Genomic DNA, 16,555 nt, shown 5'->3' with positions numbered 1-16,555 from the left:
TCTCAATATGGTCGAAGTAACAAAATTCGGGTTCAAAATTTATTATCACTGAAAATGAATGTATTTATCGGAATTATGTTTATTTACCCATGATTATATCAATGTGCACAGGAACAAGGTAATACCAAGTGGCAAAATATATTTCGCAAATATGATGAACAAACTGAAAAGGAGAGGGTACCGAGTATACCACCAACTTTTTCATTCAGCAACATATATAGACAAAAGTAATACAATTGCAAGTAGACCTACTTAAAGATCCTTGACAATATGTACATAGAGTTTATATATCCCTTTCTGTTCACAATCAGAAAGTCAAGACAAAATAGTTTGTGAACCTGATTGTACGGAAGAGTACCTGGATGATCTCAAAAATCAATATCCAAGATCAATCTAGTCGTATCCAAATAATCGAATCTGAATTTTTTCAAGTATGAAACTTGTTATCTATCTTTTAAGATATGAGTTCTACAAGAACGAGTCTCGTAATTTATCACAATTAATATGGACTTATCTACTAGAATTGATTATGTACTACTTGTAGTATTCCTATTATAAACATAGAAAAATATAACGCGAAAAAGGAAAAACACAAGTGTTGATGGTGGTTTTTAGTTCAGGGCTAAAATTGTGAAACCCTGCGTTTTAATGTGGTTTCATTCTGCAAAGAAACAGGGTCATTTAAAAGTGATGAGTGCCCAGGCCTCTTTACTTACATGTGTATTGAGCAATTCAGTATGTTTATATGAAATTTATCCAGAATGGTGTGTGTAGCAACAATCCCAAATATTCTGTAAATTTCTGAGTATTTATTTTATGCCATGTTCCCCAGTTGAACTCTTAATACTGACATGACATGACATGACGACTAGTGCTCGCTCCCACCCGAGTAGCATGAATCTCCCGAAGTATCAGGATTAAGATGCGTGTGGAAGTACTCAATCAGAGGCATGCAAAGTTATGCTACCCTTTGATATTAAATTAGTGATTTTTTGTATCAGTATGCAAAATTCACCAAAAATTGATTGATTTTGCGCCAACCCGCAAAATTCAGTTCTCTAACCTAATTTTATCAATTTGCAAAAATTAGGTTTTTTGCGCCCTGCGCGATAGTTCGAACCCTATTGGTCGAAACTAAACCTAGACAAACTAGTAAATTGATCCATCATGGAGCTAATAGGAGCAAGATCCTACCAACAATCAGAAAACAAGAAATAAAGAGGAATTGCGGCAAGTAAGAGCAACGTCAAAAGGAGGTGTGGCCGCGCCACTTGGTCGACCGATTGCTTCAGCAGGCGCCACCTGTGGCCGGTTGGCCACGCTCCATGTTTCCGCTTGCCAGCCCCCTTTCCCATCGACCAATCAGATCACTTTAAATGCACCACACGCATTTTTAAATAAAGTTGGAAGTTGGTTGGTCGAAGCACCTAATTCCTTAAGGAATTTAATATAGGTTGTCATGTCAGTCTTAAAACGATCGTGGTCGTATATTTTGGCCACTCGATTTATCAAGTCTAGCCACTTCTTAAAACGGTCGGACAAACACCACCATACACACCGGCGGGCCCACTAACATTTAATCTAATCGGAATCCTTCGCACTCGCAAGCGAAGCCACCAAACGATTACCCAAAGGGAGTTGGCTCTGCGGGTTATAAAACCCTAATTTATGTTAGCGATAACACATTACTGCTGCAAAACGATCTCGGCCGTCCAGCTTCGCCAGCCGAATTGACCGGCCTAGATTCAATTCCAATCGACGGACAAAGCGCGGATACGCTCACTATTGTCTCGACTGTAGCACTGGCCGGTCGAATAGTCCACAACACGCCGCCAACACCAAAAAACGTTTGCCACACGGCTTTTAAAACCTAAATGGAATCAACGACAGCCATTAACTGCCGCAAATCATCTCGCCACCCAACTTCACCAGTCGAATCGGCCGGCCTAACTCTTATCTTAGGCATCCAACAAGATGTGGCCATGATTAACGGCCACCCCTCGTCCATAAGGAACAATCGTCCAAGCTGCGGCTTTCCCATATGGCTCTTAGGCGATCGCCCAAAGATGGTTGGTCGCGCTTCTTATAGAAGTCTTAAATAAATTAGTGGCAACCAATAACTTCCGAAAATCATCTTATCCATTCAATTTGGCTAGACAATTTAATCGGTCTAGATTTAACTTGGACTGACCAATAAGATGTCAAAATGGCTACCAGTCATCACTCTCCTATAGGGACTGACCTACCTACCTTTGGCATGCATAAATACCTCCCAGCAGCTTCCTGAAAATGGTCGGTCATGCTCCTTTTAAGACACTAGGTTCCGCGACTAACCAAGACAGGCTCAATACAACGATGCGTCACATGCATCGATTATTTTGAGCTGCTTGCTTAAAAACGATGCTTTACATGCATCGAATACATGCGATATTTCATAAATATCGGTTTCAAAAATAACTTAGTTATTTAACCTAATAGCGTTACATGTCATTCTTTGCAGCAAGTCTCATGACTTGACACATCACACATGACTACCCACCGTCTAGCTTGCACGTGATTGGTCAGAATAATTAGGTCTTGCAAGCAAGACCCACTCAGCAACTTGCTTCATGTTTTCCACGAAAATACTCGAGACATCAAACATGTCACAAACTGGGGGATGTTCATCAGGGTATTGGTCTGGCGGTCTACAGCGTGCGGCGTGCAACACGCCCATTACAAGAAAGTGTCAGGAAAGGCGGGCAGTTAGTGATGATAGAGAAGCAGTGGGACGAAACCACCCATTCTTCCCCTCATAATGTAAATGTGGTTTTCACCATCCTGCACGATCCCACTCCTCCATCATTCAACTATTCCCAGTTCCAATGAGATCAGGGTGCGTGAAACTATGACTGATATAAATAGGTTTTCAACCTATTTCAACCGACAACAGTTTTGGTTATTAACACAAGTATCCAGAAAACACCAAGAACTTATAGCTTACATTCCGCAAGCAAGTTCTACATTCGAATACAAGTCATAAACAGACAAACCTTCAGAGTTAACCATTCTGATCTCAAACACCTACTTCGCTTCCCTCCCTAAAATCAACCCTTCTTCTTCATTTTGTGACCGAAGCAAGACCGGAACGACAATTTCTTGGTTTAGGCCAAGATTGTACAGATTGATCTCTCGAATCTAAATTAGTCTCGTGCAGTACATTTTTTTAGGGTTTAGATTCGTTTCTCAGCGGCACACCCAAATTTACCATTTCTAGCAGAATCAGTTTTTACCCCAAAACAACTGGCGACCACAATAGGAGATTAATTTCTCGGTTGCGAAATTAATTTCTCGATTTTCATTTCAATCTTCCCAATTTCAAGATGGTGGATCTTAGGTCCGGATCAGCAAAAAAACCGGATGTTACTGGCGCCACAACACCCCTGGCATCAACATTCCTGCCGGTGACACCAATGTACGCCTACCAGCACGATCAACACGTCTCGTGGCACTACATCCTATACCGCCAACACCAGCGGCGCAGGAAACATTCCCTCCGGTGTGACACCTCCTATCACCAGATCCAGAGCCGCTGCCGACATTCCCAATGTTTCTTCGAGCGTAACACCCCCAATTGTTACCAGAGCTATTGCCAATCCTCCATCAGGACGAGAGGTCGGGGGAGCCAGGGGAAGCCAACCCTCTATTACCATTTTTGATTTGATGGAAGGACAAGAAGTTCTCGCTAAGGCTCAGACAAACACGCTACAACTCAGAAAGAGGTACTTACTTTCGTCAAGACACTAACTGAGCGGCTACCACAAGAACCACGTCAATCCCAAATGAAGCCAATAAGGAGTACTTTTAATACTCCCGGTGCAAGCACCTCAGCATGGTGCGCCTTTATAGATGAAGAGGCTTGTTTTGCTCCTGAACATTAATTGGAAAGAAATCAGCCATCCAATTTCATCACGCGGGAGGATCTGGAACGACTACTCCAAAATCGAAGCAAAGAAAATCCGGTAGACATGCACCAGCATCAACCTCCTTATCCTCCTGATGTGCAAAAATTTCATGTCCCGAGAGGATACTCTTCTCCTCAATTTTATATTTATGATGGTACCGGTAACGCTCGTGAACACATCTCTCATTTTCTGGAATCCTTAGGAGAGCACGAATACAATCATGTCCTCCGCCTGAAAGAATTTTCAAAGTGACTTACCGGAAGAGCGTACACATGGTACAAAAACATCGCGCCAAACAACATATCCAACTGGTGTGAGATGGTTACCGCTTTCTACAAGAAATATTTCTTCGTGTCTGAGCAAATCACCTTTTTAGACTTGGGAAGAATGTTTCACCGAAACAATGAACATCCAAATGATTATGTCAAGAGATTCGGGATTCAGGCACTGGATTGCCACGATCCAAATGTGACTGAACAACAGTTGGTGGAGTCATGCATTAACGGGATGGTTCCCATCTATCGTGCTTTACTGGAGAACCTGCGCTTCCAGACATTCTATGAACTCCATGAAGCTGCTAAGCGGTCGGATACAACAACACCATCACTGTTGGAAAGAACCAGACCAGCCAAGAGTGAAGATACACGCCAGACTCGAGGAAACATGCGCCTCATCAACAAGCAATATAATACCGGTCCCTCTGTAAGCGTAATGGGTGAAGGAGGAAAGAGGAAAGCTCCAGCAGCGGAACAACAACCCAAACGTGCGGCACCAGCGCATCAGACAACTCCACCCCGGAAGGCCGCGGATAAGACCCTTGTACAACAACAAGAAACTGGAGATGCTGCTCCAAACTTCCCATTTCCAATTGAGGAAGTAATTGAACTCCTGGAAGCGTGGATTCAAGATGACGCCATCAAGATACCTCCTCTCAAACCAAATAAAATTGTATTGTAATCAATAGAGAGAGATATGATCGAGGAATCCTTCTTCGTAGATAAACCGTCAATGAGTTATTATACTTTCCTACTTGTCGTTAATCATTGATTATCACCAACCGTGGAATAACAGCTAGCTCAGTGTTGTTCCCTAAATTCCTTTTATCACTGAATACGGAAGCTCTTCAATACCAGATTCTACCCTCCTAACCACCTAGTAGTAGCTCACTCAAGGTGTAATTAGGTCGAATGCTTTATCTTTTGTGAATTTATAGGTTGATCCTAATAGTTAGACTCTTAGCTCAAGGTCCACTTTTTAGTGTTGTTTATAAACACAATCTCTCCACATAATCCCTCTGCAAGGTTTCGTGTTCTCTACTTGTGTAAAGGTTATTCGATGATTACTCATCTCCTAACTCAGTACTAGCAATAGATTGAATCAACAAATCAAACCAGTTGGCCACCTAGACAATCTATCAATCAATCATAAATATTCAAACAGTATAAACAAACGATAATCATATGAAGAACTTCAAAGTAGATTAATATAATAACTCAAATCTTGTTTACAACTTAGAATTCATCCTCAATCAATAGGTGTTTAGCTACTCATGGATGTAGAAACACCCATGATAAACATATGAGAAAAGTAAGAGATAACGTTACGATTGATAATCGCTCCATGTGATGTTTCTTCTTTCCAAACCCTAACAATTTCGTGAACTATTGATATCCTCTCTTTCACATAACCTAATACTTTTTTATAGGTTTTACATTACTTGGCGTTCACGTATTAGGTTCGGTTCAAGAACCCGACCCAAAATAACGAAATAACGTTCCCAAACGTGCCCTTAGGTCTTCCAAAGTGTAAATACACGTTTCCTATTTCCTAAGTGAGCGAACCCAGTCCAAAAACTTCAAAATCCAGCATAAATTTTCTGAAATAAGTCTGCGAACCCCGTCCACAAACCCAGTTCACGGACTGCACTATCTTCGGTTTTCAATAAAACTGTTTTGGCCACAACTTCTTCATCCTAACTCGGAATGACATCATTCTTTTTGCATAATTTTAACTTTCAATTATATTTAAGATGGGGATGAGAAATTCTTAATTTTAATGAGTTAAGATCGGTCTTTGGCCCTTCTCTTGATTATGTGTATTTTGCTCCTTTTCGTCGCTTTTCTTCCACTTCTCTTGGACTTTGGCGCTTGGAAACTTGGAATGATTCTCTAGATCTTTTCAACACTTTATATCTCCTTTGTGGATGATTCACCTAATATAGGCAAACAAGAGAAAACAAGAGTAATAATACGAAAATATACAAGAATAATAGCTAAAATAAGTATGGAATGGACACTAAAATCATATGAATTATGCACTTATCAAATTCCCCCACACTTAGCTTTTGCTAGTCCTCGAGCAAACTAAATAAAATTAATCCTAAATACAACAACTCCATGTCGTGAGGATACGGTTATTCTTAGCATGAATAACAGGCCTTTAAACCCCTAGGTGTCCCTAGTGGACGAGTTATAGTCTAGTGAGGGCTTACAAGAGGTACACCCACAAAACCTACTCCAATTTATTGCCTTGGAAGAACCGCTAAGGATAGACACAAAGCAAAAAATCCAATAATTAGCATGCATAAGTTCTTTAGCTGCAAACATCCCACATACATTCCAATCCGCACACATAAGCAATTACTTACGTATGACATTCAACCTGATTGCAAAATTCTACTAAGATAGTCATCGTACTTGTTGCAACGTTTGTCACAACACTCGCATACTGAAATCACATGGATAAATAAGAAAATGGAAATAGAATGGTGAAGTGTGCAAATGTTGACTTAAGTGAAAGATGTTACCCACAATACTTGTATGAATGTCGTCAAAGGATATATATTTATAGCGCACTAGTTGAGAGAAGAACCCATTTAACTCGACCACATGATTAGATACTGAAAGCGCATGTCCCTTTTCAGCAAGTACATGATAGTTGCCTTGGATCCTGCACTCCAAGCTTGCTAGGCGACGGAGACAGGGACAACGTTTCACACATACTGTTATCCAAGTGTCAAGAACCTCATCAATAGTCTCTTTGACTTGCTATATAATGATGATATGGTTTTTGTTTTCATCGACTATGATTAGTCCGAAATTCCGGACCTATCATTTATTGGTGTCGAGAAATGAAGAGGAGCCTTATTTATATATATATATATAAATATATATTTTTTTTTCTTTTTCTATTTTTTTTCCGGCTCACTCTTTACTCTTTAAGAGTGTAAGACAATTGTCTTATGAGGCTTTTATATGCTCAACCAATGATTACCTTGCTACAACATCCACGACAGTATCAGGATCCCACCAAATCACTTTAGAGAAACATAAAACTGCAAAAATAAAAAGAAAGTGATTCAGTAATGATTAATTGCGAGGATGACTCTTTCAAACGACTACCATAGCTTAGTTTCACATTCAATTATGAACGTATATTAATTAAGGATTGTGGAATGATAAAGTGGAACTCAATCTATAGCTGTAAGAATTGTTTCAACCTTAAAATGTTTAGAGCGTCATCCTAAATAGCTCAATATTAACTCCAAAAGATGAAATCTCAAGAATGCAAGAAATCAAAGAGTATGATTTTTTTATGTGTATGCATAAAGTATGATACTAAATGCTCCCCCACACTTAAACTCAACATTGTCCTCAATGTTTAGAACCGAAAATTCTGATTTCTGACATAACAGCCCTGAAAAACTCAAAAACTGTACAAATAGGTAGGGAACTAGGGAAAACATCATAAACGAAAGTTGTTCTCCTACGTCTTTTCTATAAGGTGTCAAAATTTTACAGTGTTTCGATAAACGGCCTGAATTTGATGGCCTCCGGACTGACTGACATGCAATCTGAAAAAGTTCTGGATAAATTCCGAAACTCAAATGTCCAGGCCTATCGCTCCAACTTAGAAGACTCCGAATTCAGATTTTTTTTGGAAAATAAAGGTATATTTGTCCTCTTAAAAATTTGGGGTCAACGACTCAAATCGTACTTTGTATGAAGTCTCGAGAGCTATTTTCGTGACAAGTGCGCAGTCAGAATTTTCTGACGAGAATTCATCAAAACTTTCATTATAGATATTGGACTTTGTAAAATCTAAGATGGGAATGAAAAATATGATATTCAAAACTAAAAAAACTAAAAACAAAAGGGATAGAGATACAAAACCGATGGGTTTCCTCCCAATTAGCGCTTAGTTTGATGTCCCCAGCCCGACTTGGCTTTCTCCAAACTACTTCTCCAGAGGAAGTAAATCATGAAGCTCAATTTCTTCCATGTTCACATAAGCAATGCTTTCATAATATGGCTTCAATCTATGGCCGTTCACCTTTAAATTTGTTCCATCTCTAAGATTAGAAATTTCAACTGCACCATAAGAGAAAACATTAGTAACAACAAACGGTCCAATCCATCTGGACCTTAGCTTCCCAGGAAATGGTCTAAGACGAGAATTAAATAAAAGAACTTTTTGTCCCACAACAAAATTCTTTCTAGAAATCAATTTTTCATGGAAAAGCTTCGTCTTTTCCTTGTAGATACGAGAACTCTCGTATGCATCATTACGTATCTCCTCTAGCTCATTGAGTTGTAGCTTCCTTTGTTTCCCCTCATTGTCATAATCCATGTTGCACATATTTATCGCCCAATAAGCCTTGTGTTCAAGTTCAACCGGAAGATGACAAGCTTTGCCATAAACCAACCGATATGGAGACATACCAATCGGTGTCTTGTACGTCGTTCTATATGCCCATAATGCATCATTAAGCCTATAAATCCAATCTTTCCGTGTAGTGTTCACGGTTTTCTCAAGAATGGATTTAATCTCACGGTTTGAGATTTCAGCTTGCCCACTAGTTTGTGGGTGATACAGCGTACCAACCTTGTGTGTTATGTTGTACTTCTTGAGTAGAGCATGGAAGGATTTCTGAAAATGCGAACCTCCATCACTGACAACCACTCTTGGTGTACCATGTCTAGATAAAATATATTCCTTCACAAACTCACAAACAGCTTGGAAATCATTAGTAGGGGTGGCTTTAGCTTCCACTCATTTAGAAACATAATCCACAACAAGAAGTATATAATATTTTCCATAAGAATTGACAAAGGACCCATAAAATTTATGCCCCAAAAATCTCTACAGTGAGAATAGGATTGAGTGGCATTTGATTTCGAGCACCTAGATTGCCAGTTCGCTGACATCTATCACAAGATTTGCAAAAAATATATGCATCCTCAAATAGGGTAGGCCAATAAAATCCATTTTCAAGAACTTTGAATGCGGTACGTTTAGAACCAAAGTGACCACCACATGCATAAGTATGACAAAAAGTAAGAATAGATTGAAATTCAGAATTAGGTACGCACCTGGGATGATTTGATCAGAACCGTATTTCCACAAGTAGGGCTCATCCCACACGTACTGCTTGGCTATTTTCTTAAGCTTAAGTTTTTGAAAATTATACATTGTACTAGGTACTTGTCTTGTAACCAAGTAATTCAGTATATCCGCGTACCAAGGTTTTTATTCTTCAATTGAGAAAAGTTGTTCGCCTGGAAAACGATCTTGTAAAGGAAGTTCTTCTTCGGAAACAACAAGTCTACTAAGATGATCCGCAACAGTATTTTCAACACCTCTTTTATCCTTTATTTCGTAATCAAATTCTTGTAACAGTAGGATCCACCGTATAAGCCTTGGCTTAGTTTCTTTCTTCTTTAGTAGGTACCTAAGTGCTGCATGATCAGAATATACAACCACTTTTGAACCCACCAAATAGGATCTAAATTTTTTCAAGTGCAAACATTGTAGCCAAAAATTCTTTCTCGGTGGTAGAATAGTTGATTTGTGCATCGTTTAGGGTCATAGATGCATAATAAATCACATGAGACTGCTTGTCTACTTTTTGACCCAAAACGGCTCCAACTGCATAGTCACTTGCATCACACATTAATTCAAATGGCAAACTCCAATCCGGTGACTTGATAATTGGTGCAGTTGTCAACAATTCTTTCAATTTATCAAAGGCATCCTTGCACTCCTTGTTTAAGTCAAAAATAACCTCTTTTTGCAATAATTTGCACATCAGCATTGAGATTTTGGAGAAATCCTTGATAAACCGTCTGTAAAAACCTGCATGACCAAGAAAAGAACGAATTTCCCTCAACGAAGTGGGATATTGTAAGTTTCTTATCAAATATATCTTTGCTTTGTCAACTTCAAGCCCTCGAGAGGACACAATGTGACCGAGCACTATGCCATGGTTTACCATAAAGTGACATTTCTCCCAATTAAGAACAAGGTTAGTGTATATGCATCTTTTAAGCACAAGTTCAAGATTTTGTAAACAAATATCAAGTGAATCACATAAACACTAAAATCATCCATAGATACCTCGATGATGCGTTCCACATAATCAGAAAATATGTTGATCATACACCTCTGAAAAGTGGCAGGCGCATTGCAAAGACCAAACGATATCCGTCTATAGGCAAACGTACCAAAAGGACAAGTAAAAGTAGTCTTCTCCTGATCCTCTGGTGCAATAACAATTTGATTGTAACCCGGATAACCGTCCAAAAAGCAATAATATGAATGCCCAGCTAACCTCTCTAACATCTGATCGATGAAAGGAAAAGGAAAATGATCCTTTCGGATTGCGGCATTAAGCTTTCGGTAGTCCATGCACACTCTCCATCCTGTTTTAATTCTTGTAGGAACGAGTTCATCATCTTGATTTCTAACAACAGTGATACCTGCTTTCTTAGGCACCACTTGAACTGGGCTAACCCATTTGCTGTCAGAAATTGGGTAAATCACCCCCACACTTAGTAATTTGAGGATCTCTTTCTTCACGACCTCCATCATTGGGGGATTAAGCCTACGCTGAGCATCATGTACTGCTTAAAATCATCTTCCATTAGGATTCTATGCATGCACATGGATAGACTAATGCCTTTAATATCAGCAATTGTCCAACCAATAGCCGTTTTTTGCTCTTTTAGAACCCTAACTAGACGTTCTTCTTGTATTGGGGTGAAGTTCTTTGCAATAATCACCGGAAGTTCTTCTTTATCACCCAAGTATACGTACTTTAAGTGGTCTGGAAGCGGTTTCAATTCTAGTTTTGGTGCCTGCACAATAGAAGGTAAAGGAACCTCATTAATTTCGGGTAAAGAAATAAAAGAATCATTACCCGGTTTAGCATCTTGTAATGACATTAAAGCACCACACATCTCCACTAGCTCTTTGGCTAAGTCAACGTCCAGGTTCGGCTGCCCGTGAACGTCCAAATCAATACTGTTCCGTAACACAACTCCAAGTTCATCTTCAGCATTCAATTCAAACATTTGTTGTGCTAACGAACCAATAACATCAATGGAGAAAGCTGAGTTAACATCACTAGGATAGCGCATGGTTTCAAAGATATTGAACCGTATGATCTCCTTATCAAATTTCATAGTGAGTGCACCACTATCGACATCAATCTTCGTCTTTGCAGTCTTCATGAACGGTCTCCCAAGAAGTAACGAAGTAGAAGAGCAATTATCTCCATTGTGCATATCCACAATATAGAAATCAGCCGGAAAGATTAATTGATTCACTTGAACTAACACGTCCTCCACGACTCCCTTGGGATATATATTGGACTCGTTATCCAATTGAATAGTAATCTTCGCCTCTTTTAAAGGTCCAAGATTCAAAGAATCATAAACATAGGCTGACATAACACTTATGGAAGCACCCAAATCAAGCAAAGCACGCTCAAATCGTCGATTTCCAATGGTAACTAGAACTTTGAAGCCGTCAGGATCTTCACACTTTGTAGGCATCTTTTTAAGTAACATAGTTGTAGCACTTTCGCCCACCTGAGTAATCTCATTAGCAATCAAACTATCCTTCCTTGTACACAAATCCTTCAAATCCTTGGCATACCTGGTGTAGGTGTAGATAATCCACAGGGCTAGGTGGCAAGAGCTTAAGCTATGATACACCGAAGAGGAAAGAGCGGTGAAGCACAGGATAGAACCAAATAGTGCAAAGAGCAAGGTGTCACGTGGGTCAGACGTGATGGCCCTATAGTTGCCGGATGGGACGTGACCCTTATCCTCTGACAAGTCGGATGGACGATCAAAAAGCACTCGGTCAGACAAAGGGAGTTGGTCAAACAATGGGACGATAAGAAAGAAGGGCGACATCGTGTCAACCAGACGATCAGGAATTGGCCTCGGGTGAAGAACTATCAAAGACCAAGACTCTATCGGCCATACCAGAAAGATGGGCGAGCGCCAACACAGGCCCGATAGGGAACATCTAAACTGATGTAATGTGATCAACATTGTAATTTTGTTGTATGCCGACCTTGGCCTATAAATATAAGGGATGGTCGAGAGAGAGAGGAAGGTTGAAAGAGAGAGAAACAAGACACTATATTTGAGAGTTTGAGAGTTACACCATTTGAGAAGGAGAGAACACCTTGTAATCAAAGAAAATAAATAATAACATTCATCCTTTCACCCCGTGGACGTAGGTAATCATACCGAACCACGTATATCTTTGTGTCTATGTTTGTTTAACATCTTTACTTAGTTTTAATTCATCTTCTATACCATTGGATGTAGTGTGTGGTTTTATTCCACTACATTCTGGTGCCGACTAAGGGGAACATCTAAGTTCTCCGGATACCTTGGCTGCGTGTGCCAACAGAGACGATCCAAAAGCTCCTAAGAACACCTTGTGTGTTAGTTGATGCTATGGGATGAACTCTGTTTGGTGAGGTCTGTTTATGTTTGTTTAGTTTTGAAGTTTGTTGATATGGTTGAGTTTTCATTGTTGAAGTCGTGTCGTTAGCAAGTATTTTTAGTTGGGTCAATTCCGAGCAGTCGTGTTGATAGGGAATCCTTCAAGAGCTCCCAAATAACGTTGTAGCGTTTGGTCGAGGCCAGGGAAGGATCCTGATAACAGATCGACTAGCCATGCTCGGAGGCGAGTCTGTTTTCATGTTTCAATCTTCGTTTTCGTATTAGTTTTCGCATTTATCTCCGTATTTCAATCTTAGTTTTCGTCACACGAGTTCAATAACGGAATACCTCTCAAACTCCCAAATAACATCTTCGATGTGTGGTTGAAGTTGCTTGAGGTTCCATGTTGACTTGTGAAATGGCCAAAACAATAGCACGGCGAGATTATCAGTCGCCGGCGAAAGAACCCAAGGAATTCAGAGAAGACATCCCTGTGTAGTTCCAAGGAAGTTCATAAGTTTTGATCCAAATTCCAATGTGGTGTGCTGACCTCATAAAAAGTACGAATTTGGATCTTTTACTCGCAAAGAACTAGGATTTAATGATTTGGAGTCAAGGGAATGTAGGACAAATTGTAGTTAATGCAGAGTCGTGGTACTGAAAGCGACGTCGTGCAACCTTGAAAGCGATGTAACATGATACCCGTCTAAAAGAAACACTTAGAGTCAAAACAGGGCAGACTGGCGAGGTCAGCATGATAGAGTAGAGGGAATCGTATTTTTGAAACTTATTTTTGGTGTCAGTCACCTTTTCCTTTAAAACCGTACGTACTAGAGAAACTTTTCAAAAACAGGTCAAAGTATGGCGTTGTCTGTTTCTGTTGACGTAGGTAGGAACGACTCTCGGACTTACAGCATACTGTTTTCGATGGCTAGCACGTCAGGGATGGGGAGAACTCTGAGGAACCGCACGATCACCGGCAGTAGCATGCAAGGAGAAGTAACGGGGCCGAGGCAGGTAAGTGATGGGCATCCACCACCTGAGGAATCACGAGCAGCTGTAAGGGGTATGCCGACTGTGGATGAGGAAATCGATCTGGGAAGAGACGATGACCCCTCGCCTCTGGAGCGAATCTTCTCAACTCAGAGGAGGGATGATCAAATAGATGGACTCACCGCATCAGACATAGAAGATGATGAGGAGGCGCTAATCCTGCATGCCCAGAGACGAAACACCAGGCGACAATTTGAGTATCAAGAAGCACTCGTACGAGAGAATGAACGACTCAGGCGAGTACAACTAGGACGAGAAACAACTATCGGAGTAGATCCGGCGGCATCGACTCAAATACCCCCCATTGTACCACCTCCACCACCTGTGATGGAGGCACCACCCCCTGCCCATTTAGGCCATCCAAATGGTCACTCTAGCCATGAGAGTACATATCCAACACTACTCGCAATTCTAGAAAGCCAATGAAGGCAAGAGGCGGCTTTAAGGGATCTTCAGCAGAGTAACCTAGCTCTAGAGTTCGAGAACTATCAACTACGGAACTTAAGGTCGAGATCGAGAGGATCTTCTAGCCGAGGGACATCAGGTCACCAATGCCGAATTAGGCAAGTACCACAAGTGGTAGGACCGAGCAATTCCGGTCGATCAGGACCACCCCCGACACCACCTATCAGAGGATACGGTCCACCCGAGGATTCATCAACAGACGACGAGAGGCACGAGAGGAATAATCAGCAGAGGAACACAAGGTCTGACATTGCGACCGAAGCCAAGCTAAGAGAGTTAGAAGAAAAGACAAGGAAGCTGTTAGGAACCGGCGAAGAAGATAAGCCAGCCGAGGTCATAAGCGAGGCCGAGAGGACCCCTTTCTCCCAAGAGTTAGAACTAAGGGCCTTCCCACCTAAGTGCATGCTCCCCACCTTCCCCTCCAGGTTCGACGGCACGGGGGACGCAGTTGAGCATTTGAAGATGTACACTATGTCCCTAATCCAATGGAAAAACCATGAGGTGGTAATGTGTAAGTTATTCCCGGCAAGCCTGGAAGGCGAGGCAAGGAAATGGTTCTACAACCTCTCACCAGGAACAATTGACAGTTACGAGACTCTAGTCGAAGCCTTCCTTGAAACGTACATGCACAACAGCAGACCTCGGCCCAGGGTCAACAGATTATTCACCTTGGCCCGACGGTTTAGAGAGCCTCTCTGATCATTGACCGATCGATAGAGAAATTTGTGTACAGAAATTGGGAAGGTACCAGTCGACCAACAGATATTCGTGTTCGAAAACGTACTAGGGAGGTCGGATCCCATCTGGATAGCCATGTTCACTGAAAAACCGCAAACATTGAAGGAAATGAGGAAAATACAAGAACATTTCATCGCCCTAGAAGAAATTCAGGAAGAATCAAGGGATAGGGGAGTGCAAGAGGCTAGTGCGGCGCCCGAGTCGACATCGGACGATGTTCAACGTCGGCCTGAGAAGAGACCGAGCCCACCTACGCGAGGAAATAGGAAGAAGGAATGGGTATCTAAAGGAAAGAGGCCGAGGCACGAGGCGAGAACATACACCCCTTTGAATGCTCCACTAGAAGAAATCTTCAAAGAGGTCGAGAAAAAGAGTGACATCATATACCCAGCTTCAAGAGGGATACAGTTCGAGGAGACCAAGGATCACCCAGAGTATTGCCATTATCATCAATATCGAGGCCACTCTACAAATAACTGCCGAGAAGTAAAAGACATCGTGCAACATCTTATTAGAGACGGTTACCTGAGACAGTTCGTCCGACACCCAGCCCAGACGACCGCAGCGCCCGATGCACCCATCCACCAGGTCAGAATCGACAGATCCACACAGTTTCTCAACACGATTTCGCATTCGGCCACTCAAGCGTACAATCTGAATCCTGGAATCATGTCTAGAATCCACAAGAGGGATCATAATGGGAAGGAAATTTTCAGTGTAGAAAAATCTTTGCCGATGGAACCCTGGATGCTGCGACCCATCTTTTTCTCGGCTCAGGATGTCCCGATGAACGGCCAAGCTCACAGTGATCCCTTGGTTATCACCCTGCTGATTGAGGAATGGGGGGTAAGAAGGATACTAGTGGATAGTGGGAGCTCAGTCGAAGTACTCTTCTACGACACGTTCAAGAGGATGGAGTTGTCAGATGATATACTCGTCCCATCGACATATCGTATCTATGGTTTTAATGGGACCGTGACCATCCCAAAGGGCGAAGTAACCCTAAGGGTATCGTACGGAGGTGCTTACCTAGATACGTTAACTACATTCTGTGTAGTCGATGTCGCCTCGCCCTATGAAGCTATTATCGGGAGACCGTGGATAGCGGGAATCAAAGGAGTGGCATCGGCTTATCATCAGAGGCTACGATTCCCAACGCACAAGGGGATAGCTGAGGTCGTAGGAGATTCACAGGCAGCCCGACAGTGCATGCAGGTTGATGCCCAAATAAATGAGGAGCGGCGAGCACGACAAAGGAGAGAGAAGAACGAGGCTAAAGAAGCCAAAGCGGCAGAGGACTTGGAAAAAGTTATTTCGCAGGCGGTCATGGCGTACGAAACACAAGGAAGTGAACCTTCATAGCAATTAAAGGAGACGACACCGATGAAGGAACCAAAACCAAACTTCTCGGCCGTAGAACCTACTCGGGAGATTAATTTGGGAACTATAGAAGAACCAAGGATAGTGAGGATCGGGTCGTTACTATCAGACGAGCAAACAAACCAGCTCGTGGCGGTGCTAAAGGAGAACATGGACGCGTTCGCATGGGGCGTGCACGATATGGAGGGAATCGACCCGGAGGTATGCTGTCACCATTTAAAGATCGACCCA

The 16,555-nt window shown here is 41.7% G+C and overlaps 1 protein-coding gene across 1 annotated transcript; it reads left to right on the top strand.

The window, feature by feature from the left end:
• Window positions 1-15,052: 15,052 nt before the first annotated feature.
• Window positions 15,053-16,306, top strand: LOC113351974. The gene has a single exon (XM_026595867.1). The coding sequence runs from the start codon at window positions 15,053-15,055 to the stop codon at window positions 16,304-16,306; it is 1,254 nt and encodes a 417-aa protein (XP_026451652.1).
• Window positions 16,307-16,555: the final 249 nt, after the last annotated feature.

Source organism: Papaver somniferum, chromosome 1 (assembly GCF_003573695.1).
Source record: "Papaver somniferum cultivar HN1 chromosome 1, ASM357369v1, whole genome shotgun sequence".
Taxonomy (NCBI): domain Eukaryota; kingdom Viridiplantae; phylum Streptophyta; class Magnoliopsida; order Ranunculales; family Papaveraceae; genus Papaver; species Papaver somniferum.
The sequence above is the reverse complement of the archived record's forward strand: the minus strand, read 5'-3'. Positions and strand labels throughout refer to the sequence as shown.